This window comes from Carassius auratus, chromosome 5 (assembly GCF_003368295.1).
Source record: "Carassius auratus strain Wakin chromosome 5, ASM336829v1, whole genome shotgun sequence".
Lineage (NCBI taxonomy): Eukaryota > Metazoa > Chordata > Actinopteri > Cypriniformes > Cyprinidae > Carassius > Carassius auratus.
Window position 1 is genome coordinate 19,910,010 of NC_039247.1, and position 9,866 is coordinate 19,919,875.

The following is a 9,866-nucleotide window of genomic DNA, read 5'->3' on the forward strand; positions in this document are numbered from 1 at the left end:
CTGACTCTAGTGTTGCACAGAGAATCTGTGTCCAGTGAAAAAGAAAAGACATCCTGTGACCCTGTGCATTACTCAGAAGAGTGAGAAAATATGAGCTCAGCACCCACACACAGTTTGTGTCATGCATCACAGTTGAACTCAGAGGAGAACACAGTCATCTGAGCTAAAGTGACCAGATAAAAAAAATTATCTTCATGTTCATAGGAGTTCCTCAAGTGTTTCTGTGAAATCAGTGAAAGAAAGCCTGTAATACTACAAAAAAAAGGTTGATTTAAATTCAGAAATATTTTAAATCTCATTTCCTTTTATTAAATTGTATTTATGTAGGCTATAATTATAAATATATTTTTAGAGCATTTATTAATCAGGGTTGCTGTTGTTAAATGAATGTAATTAATTGTTCATTCTTGTTCATCATTATACATTATTGTTAATACATATTAACTTAATTTAAGGTATGTTTCAGTCACCTCAATTTAACATCAGTTGGGAAAAGGAAGCAAAAACATTAATATCCACAATTTATGTCCAAAATAAGAACAGATTTCTTGGTTAAAAAAGAGCAGATCTTGTGTCCATTATTCTTTTCTTTTTTTATCATAAGAACATTGTCTAATATTATGGACCAGATAGATATAAAATAGATATACAAATACAGGGCGAATGTTTCCATATACGATTTTGACGAAGTTGTGGATATTCTGAATCTGTCTATAGTGATCTCCCTCATAACCCCAATCTTGAATATTTGGTATACATTGTGGTTAAATTTTACCCCCCTCAATTTATGTATTTATTATTATTAATTGTTAGCAAGTGGGTAGTCTATTACAATGTATGTCATTACAAACTGAGAGTAGACCGTCATCAGACGTCACAGACCGTCGTTAGTACACGTGGCATGCAGATACACGTGTGTCCTACAGGGGGCGACAGAACCAGCTGCAGGGCATTATGGGGCGGAGATGGCATTCTAGTACACACTCGGACGACGGCAAAGCAGGACTAGTACGAGACCTGCAGCCCACCTGCGAGCGGACATAGATATCGATTAGAAGCACACAAACAAGCAAAGGTGTCCTGCAGACGGGAGTCGGCTCTCAGATTCCGGTGTCATGGCTCAAAATGATCTGATGAGCAGCGCGGAGGACGTGGCGGATCAGGTGAGAATAGTAGGCCCCGCCAGACAACACACACAGTACACCGCGGAGACCACACTTCACCAAACACACGCTTTCTAAGTTCAGGAAAGTCCGTGTTTGCGTGTATAGTTTGGGTCATGTTTGCTTGGCTGCAAATGAGGTTTGTCTATTGACTAACGTAACCAGTCTTGTGACTAAAAGTGAGAAGGACCGAAGTTCTAGCGTCAAGATAGTGTGCGTGCGTGTGTGCGTGCGTGCGTTACACATATTTATATATTGTAGTTGAGTGAAACTACCTTATGCTTTCTAGGGCTGCTTTCGAGTACTGATATATGTCAAATATTCATACATACTGTATTTTTGTGAATCCAAAATGTTTGAATAGCATGCTAACTTTATCCTTGAACCATTTGTATTAGTCCTTTCAAACATCTGTTCATGTGATGAAGCAAGAGGGCATGTTACTCATAAAAAAAGTCATCTTAAGATGACTGATTAGGAAAAGATGAGATTTGTTGCCCATATGCAATGTGAAATCGGCAGCAGGACATTAATGCATTTTTTATGTTGTTTATGTTGAAGGATATTAAAAATTTGCAGGATTGATTGGTGTGTGTGTGGATCTTTTTCTATGCCTAATTTGGGCTTAAAAGTAGAAATCAACTTTATAAATGGGTCATGATTGTGTGGGTGTATAATGGAGTTGTGAATGTTGTACCAGTTTTGGTGTGTTTTTTTTCCAAGGCCATCTGTGTCATCATCAACTTATTTATTTAAAGCCTAATTTTCAATGTAAGTTTATTAACTTAAACCCCTGCTAATGACAGCTTACTTTATTGTGATTTTTAAGTGTAGTTTTGTCCTTTAGCAACAATATAAAAAAATCACATTTGTTTCTCTCTCTCTCATTCATTTTTTCTTTTGACATGTAGCTGGAGGCAAAGTCTGTACTCTTTGATATTCTTGTGATATTGATGTCAAATACCCTCAAGGCACACATACTACGAGTAAAGTGTTGACACACAGGCAGACAGTGGCCCTGAGGTCTCTTCCCATTCATTTAGTCTTGCTTGGTACTTGTTGAATGCTGATTGGCCCATTTTGTTCTTAGTGCTGATGTGGATCTTCTGTGGGCGGGGCTTAGCAGAGGCCAGTGTCAAAGCTCACATTAGACTGTTGATTTATGCAATTATATACATTTTAGTAGTCCTACAAATTGCTGATTCGATCACAAATAACATTATTTAATGTTAATCTGTTATACATTATTTTATATATACTATTTTATATAATTGACTATTGTCTATTAAAAGCATATTATTAATTCTTTCATACAACAAGCTAGCACATGTTACTTATATAATATCCTGTAAACTTCCTGGAAGTGTGAATTGCAGTATCTTTATCCTTCTCTGAATATTTCTGTTCATCACCTGCTGCAGGAGGAAGTGGAAAAGATTGATTACTTGCACACCACAGTGATATTCAAATGCTGCAGAAGTAGCCATTGTGCTCATAAACAGTTGCAAATGAATGTGCTTTTGGCCAACTGTGCTCTGATATTGACTGAAAATGTGGGGAAGAGTGAAAAGGGTCATTGGAGCTCGAAGGTTAAAAATTAAGCACCATTCATTTGAAGAGCTGCTTCAGCACTTACTGGATGTAATATGAAGATTGTTTAAATCTAAAATATTCACACTATGGACTTTTATAGATAAATGGGTAAGAAACCTCTACTTCAACAAATTCACCAACTTAATAAAGAACTTTACAGCCATTAGTGAAACCAAACAAATAAAGACACTAGCTGTAAGACACATGTGGATGAAGATGTATTTTTGTTTATGTATACTACTCTTTGGAAATATTGCATCATTTACAGTCAGGCCAATAAAGCAATTTTAAATTGAATTTTATATATATATATATATAAAGGCCTCCCTCTGTCACCTACAGTAGCAGCAGGGTGTCAGACACAACTCTGGTGTGTAAAGACACAGAAAACGCAAAGCAGCCGTCACGCAACTGACACGCAGCAGAAACACCACGCTCACGCCACGCAGCCAGTGTGTCACCGGCCTTAGAATCAGCTGCAGGGCGGGATTTGGCTGAACACGGAGACTTCTGCCACTTAATATGTTCGTTTGGAAACACGAAAATGTACCTATGATCCACACACAAAATATTGCATTCGGTCATTCGGTACACACGTGCACCGTACCGAAAGCCCTGTACCGAAATGGTCCGGTACGAGATTTTCTGCAGGATTTGGGGTATCAGTCAGACGAGATCGATCCAAATCTGATATTGTGTGTATACCATTCTGTGTTATTGTAAAGGCCCACGAAAGACACACACACACACACATTATAAAGCACCATAAAGTTTTGGTGCACTATTTCAAGTGTTCTGAGACCATTCTATAGTTTAAAGTGAGGTAAAGATGAATATTTACAGAATATTTAGTTTGTTAAATTCAAGTTCACGTAAACTGTTCTCTCCGCTGCGGCTGTCTGTCGTTCTCCATTCAGCGTTCAAACTGCACGTCACGTTCATTTACGACTGTCTAGATGATGAGACTCTCCAACATGATTCAATGTTCTTATTATTATACTTGATCTGTATATAAAGATCCAGATACAGAGCAGTGGTTCACTGACAAGCTACACAATGTTGCGTTCATAATCACAGTTGATTCATTATGCCGATAATGAACATGATATTGTGTAGTTTGTCAGTGAACTATGGCTATGTGTAGTAAATGCTGCTCCATCTGAAAGCACGTACTGGAGATTTACTACTAATCACAGAACCGGCTTTACTGACCAGATGCGCATGAAAAGAAATTGTGAACCCCAAATGTTTGATATAGCATTGTTTGAAATTTAAATAATTAGTAACATTATGAATGTCTTTACAGTCATTGTCTGGGGTTTAAGTCAATCAACTTACTTAAATAACATTGAAAATTAGGCCATAAATAAATAAGCTGAGATGATGATGACACCGATGGCCTTGTTTCGGCCTTGAAAACAACAAAACTGCTACAACATTCACAAGTTGACCTGAGACATTTTGAACGGTAGTGTATCTCAAGAAGGTCTTTTATGCTGTGCCCTTTTCCATCAGAAATTATTGCCATAAAATAGACACTTTCAGAATGACATCGCATGTTTATTATTACGTGTTTGCTGAGGCAAGCGTTGCTGTTGCTGCTGCATATGCCTAAATTTGTATACTTTTTCTTTTCGTTCATCTCTAGTTCCTTCGAGTGACGAAGCAGTACCTGCCCCACATAGCGCGTCTCTGTCTGATCAGCACGTTCCTGGAGGACGGGATTCGCATGTGGTTCCAGTGGAGTGATCAGAAAGATTATATTGAGACGTCGTGGGGATGTGGCTTCTTCCTGGCCACACTGTTTGTTTTAATCAACTTGCTCGGACAGCTGGGTAAGAAGTTTGTTCAGCGCAATGTCTCTAGCGACTTGGAACATCTTCAGATTTTTATATGGAGTGTTTTATTATGTGTTTGACAGGTGGTTGTATACTGATCCTGAGCAGGAATTTTGTTCAGTATGCCTGCTTCGGATTATTTGGGATCATCGCCTTACAGGTGTGAGCATGCTGTTTGTGTTCTTTAGGATTGTAATTAGGTTTAATTGAGTTAAACTGTATAATTACAGTCCTGATCTTTATCTCTTTCAGACTGTCGCCTATAGCATTCTTTGGGACCCAAAGTTTTTGATGAGGTAAGTTCTTTGCAGGATAAGGTAGGAATGAGTAGATCTTCCTGTGTTTTGTGCTCTGATCGTGTCATTCGTGACGTCTCTGGCCTGTGTTTCAGGAATCTGGCTCTGGGAGGAGGCCTGCTGCTGCTGCTGGCAGAGTCTCGCTCTGAGGGCAGGAGTATGTTTGCTGGGGTTCCTACTATGAGAGAGAGCTCTCCGAAGCAGTACATGCAGCTGGGTGGCAGAGTCCTGCTGGTGCTTATGTTTATGACACTGCTGCACTTTGACACAAGCTTCCTCTCGGTGAGTCAATATCCTCAGAAAATATCCTTAAGATTTTTTTCATTTTCATGACAATTAAGCACCCTTAGCACGAAGTTCTCTTTGCAGTAGAAAATATTGTTCTGATTGGTGTAATGCAGTCAGGAAATTTGCCTACACCCCCCCCCCCAGCTTAATTAGTCAGTTATACTTGTTTTTAAATCAACTAGATCAAAAATCAAGATTTCTATTAAATAACTGATGATAATAATATATGATATATATTATAAAATAATATACCTGTCTTCGTATTAGTGTCGAAAAAATAATGACTTTTTTTTTTCAAACTAGGTAATGATTATTAAATAGTATCCCAATCAATATTCTAACTTGTTTAATTCATAGCAGCACATGTAGGAACCCACAGGGGTTGTATATTATTTTTTATTTTATTTTATGAAAATAAAAAATAACATTACGTTGAGTGGCAATTATATAAAATATGTATTTTAAATTGTTAGTATTATGAATTATATTGACATAATTTAATGATATGCCATCTATAATAAAATTTGTACATTTATAAAAAGGTAAATGTAATGCAACATTACTAAATAAGCTGCAGGATATAATTTTATTTAAATTGTATGTGATATTAGTTTCTTAAAAAAAAAAGTTTTTTTATTTAAGTTAGTTTATTACTTAAGAGTACTCTTTGCATTTATACTTCATCAGGACATCATCCTTACTATTCTGATCAAGGTCTTAATGTTAACATTTTTATGCTAACATAAAAAATATCTATTGAAATTGCAGCCGAAAATGGCATTTAGAATATTCCAACAATTTCTCAATTACTCCTTTTTATATAAATGTTTTGCTTATCTTTTAAACACTTTTTTTGGAACAAGCTTTGAACTGAGTTCAAGACTTCAGTCAGCCCTGTTTACATATATGACTGAATGTGGAGTCTCATTAACGTTTAGAGTTGGCCTTTTCTGGCTTTATTAATGTGCTCATAAACCACATCTTATGACTTGGCAGAAGGTCTACAAGTTTATTAAACGGGGTTCAGCTGTTTCTGCAGATAAGTGCTTCAGGCTTGCAATCATACAGATGAAGTGTGATTGTGGTGCTCAGGATGTGGTTTGATGGTGGAGTTTTTGTGTCGGCTGCATCATATTGTAGCCTGAAACGCACAGTTTATGTTCCGTTTATCATATAAATGTTGTATTATGATAGAAAGGACTTTCTGAATGCAGAGTTTGTGAACATGCAGGCTATAGAGGCAAGGACCATTACCAGCACTGATGTCAAACACGGTCACAGTCTGTTCTGAAAGTCACGGACAGCAAGGACAAAATGTTAAGACCATTCAGTTGTACATTGTTAAGGCCTGTTCACACCAAGGATGATTGATAACGATAAAGATATAGTTCTAAAAATCAGCCTCAATTTTAGTAGAGTCCACACCACAACTATAACGATAAAGGCACAGAGAAACAATATCGTTGGAATCATTTTCAGAACCATTCTTTCCAGCTGATGAAAGCTAAAAACATTGACAGCCAATCAGAATCCAACCTGCTGTAATGAGCTCGGGAATTTAAAGCATCAAATGAGCATGCGCTTAGAATAAATACAAGATATCGTCTGCTGGTGTGGACGCTAATATAGTTATCTTTATCGTTATCGTTCTTGGTGTGAACAGGCCTTTAGGATAGGAAAAACACACTTAGGCTAATCAACTTTTAAAAGGGAGGAAAGAAATGGTCTGCATATCTTTGTGGTTTTTGATATTAAATTTGGTATTTTGCCATTAAATCATCCGATATCCATATTTAGCATATAAAGAGGATATCATAAACTCATCCTTAGAAAGCATGAGCAAAACTACACAAGAAAAAAGAGACTATATTAGTTACTACATTGAGATCACATTAATTACAACTACAGCTGCAATGAAGATTTGCAAATGATTTGTGCCGACCACACAATATACATTACTGTTGAAAAATCTGGGGTCAGCAAGAAGTTTTTAAAAGTATGCTTACCAATGCTGTATTTATTTGATTGTAAAAACTGAAATGTTGTACAGAATATTCAAAAGAACAGCATTTATTTGTAATGGTAAAACTATTGTAACAATGTAACCTTTTGCAATTTAATGCATTCTTGCTGAATCAAAGTATACAAAAAAAATAATTACTGATTCAAAAATGTTGAATGGAAGTGTTTTTGGAATTCAGACATTGATAATTTTCCGTATTGTTTAATCTATACAATTTACAGCAGTAATAATAATTTTAGTGTTTAAATGAATTATGTGTGATGTTTAATCTGGGCTCAAAAACATTTGAAGATGCACCTTCTCTGTTGTAATCAGCCCTTTACCACTAGAGGGCATGCGTGACCAGGTTTTCTGCTTCCTGTTTCACAGTAGTGTCATGTCTCACTGACTTCCTTGTTCTTGTCTCTGTGTTTGGTTTTAGATCTTGCAGAACCTAGTGGGCACAGCTCTTATTGTCCTGGTGGCGATCGGTTTCAAGACTAAACTAGCCGCTCTAACCCTGGTTATCTGGCTGTTGGCTATCAACGTGTATTTCAACGCTTTCTGGACCATACCAGCCTACAGGCCCATGCACGACTTCCTCAAGTACGACTTCTTCCAGACCACGTCGGTGATCGGAGGCCTTCTGCTGGTCGTAGCACTAGGTCCAGGCGGAGTGTCCATGGATGAGAAGAAGAAAGAGTGGTGAGACAGGACTGAACTCAAACGGCTCACTCCATCACTCAGTAGTTTGCTCTTTGGCAACAGCTTTCACAGAAAGCAGGTACACTACTTAGGGAGGAAAGAGCCAATTGAGACGTGGCCTCACAAACACCCCAGGACCGAACAGAACGACACGTTCTCCACATCTCATGCACTGTCTGTGTTTTCATCTTGCGTGCTTACTGAATCATTTCTACCAGCACTTTTAGACATGTTAGTTTATCATATTTATTTTCTAAGGATCGGGTCAAATTCTGTTATTTGACCACCCCCTTGAAAATGCGAAACGTCCGTGTTATAAAAGCTGCGACTATGCTGAAGAATAACAAATGAATCTCTCTTGCCATTTTTTTTTTTGCTCTGCATTTTTTATTTCAGTGCCAAGTCAGCAAACCAAAGACATAAGCTTATGTATATATACATAATATATACTTAATTCTGCTTATATCTTCATTTAAGCCATTTAATTGATGTGAAAATTAATTTAAAGTAAAATGGTAAGTTGATGTCATTGAAAATGTTGTTTTTGTTGGCCGTGTTATGTCAGTCGTGTTACGTGTGCTGTCTCTGGGCAGGACTTCAGCTGATAATATTGTTTCTGTGTTGAAATCTGTTGCACACTGGTTATGTTAAATGTTTCAATCTCTCCCGGTTTCGCAAAGAGAGAGTGTTGTTCATGAATATTTTCTACCATTTAAAAGTTTAATGGCCATTGCATTCCATTCTGAAGCTCCGTTGGCTACTCATGTCCTTGTAAGAAGCTGTTAGTTTGTGTGTTCGCTGTCTGTCATCAGGTCACTTTCAAGTTTACAAAAAGTGAATTATAGTGTTTCTCGACGCAAGCAGAGAGTGAGATGACAATATTGTAACTCTGTGGTTTGTCAGCCTCAAGTGTTTATCCTCTTTGTACAAAAAAAGAAATAACAGAAAAATATTGGTTTTCTAAGTGTTTCAAATATTTGTTTTGACATATAAAGGAAAAGAAAAAAAATTTGTGTAAGTAATCGACAATAAATCTGTAGTGATATTCAAATACAACCTTTTTGGTCTACGTGACATGAAAACTGATGTATTGTCAATGATGCTGGTTGTCTGAACATAAACATAAATCATTTCTGAGCTGTCAAATCGTGTCAATGTCTCCCAAACCTTCACAGCAAGCAGGAAGTCAAAAGACAACTTCCCCGAACATTCAGCACATAAAATGAGAAGTGGGCAGATTTTGTGTAGGCCAAAGCTTTACATATTCCTTCGCCAACATTGCATGCTTTGAGAATCCTTGACATATCAATAATGTTCTACACTTATAAATATATTTTGCAATAGCGCAAATGTTTTTAAGGAAAGTTATTTTATAATGGTTTTGTGTATCTTGTCAGCAGAGTTCTGCTTGAAAACCCCTCATAAAAGCAAATTCTGACTGGTGCGGAAAGCCTCCTCCTGTGTGCTTATAGCCCTTTATCTTCTTGAATGATTGTTAACCAAGAAAGCACTAATAAACTGTGCTTCCTAGAGAAAATGTGTTGATGTTAGGCAGTGTTTTAATTTTAAGTTTATGAGATAAAAGTGTACAGGAAAACCTTACAAGATGGATTCGCCTCGCCACAGAACTTCCATTCTGTCCCAGTTTCAGATCGGTCTGGGATCGGCTGCTGTTCGTAAAGGTGATTTATTGTTATTCACGCAATAATGTTGCTTTTTGTGAGAGAGGTGGAATCCCTACAATGTTTGTGTCGATTACATTAACTACGGTATTACATTAACTTCGTTACTTCATAAAGCAAGGTCGTCCATCCGTGAGATTGAGCAGTAGAGGGCGCTAAAGCAGTTTGTTTATGAGACTTCAGTTGGGTCGAGCAAGTTGATATTTTGGTTCATCATGATTGATTCAGTACTTGCCCAATTAAGTCCTCAAAATATAAGCTATTGAAAGTATCAAAGTAAATGCTGTTGTATTTTTTTC

The 9,866-nt window shown here is 37.1% G+C and overlaps 1 protein-coding gene across 1 annotated transcript; it reads left to right on the top strand.

Annotated features, from left to right (window-relative positions):
• Positions 1 to 918: 918 nt before the first annotated feature.
• Positions 919 to 9,031, top strand: LOC113080054 (surfeit locus protein 4-like). The gene is made up of 6 exons (XM_026252307.1): positions 919 to 1,163; positions 4,405 to 4,591; positions 4,678 to 4,754; positions 4,847 to 4,890; positions 4,986 to 5,172; positions 7,623 to 9,031. The coding sequence occupies exons 1-6, from the start codon at positions 1,116 to 1,118 to the stop codon at positions 7,887 to 7,889; spliced, it is 810 nt and encodes a 269-aa protein (XP_026108092.1). The 5' UTR covers positions 919 to 1,115; the 3' UTR covers positions 7,890 to 9,031.
• Positions 9,032 to 9,866: the final 835 nt, after the last annotated feature.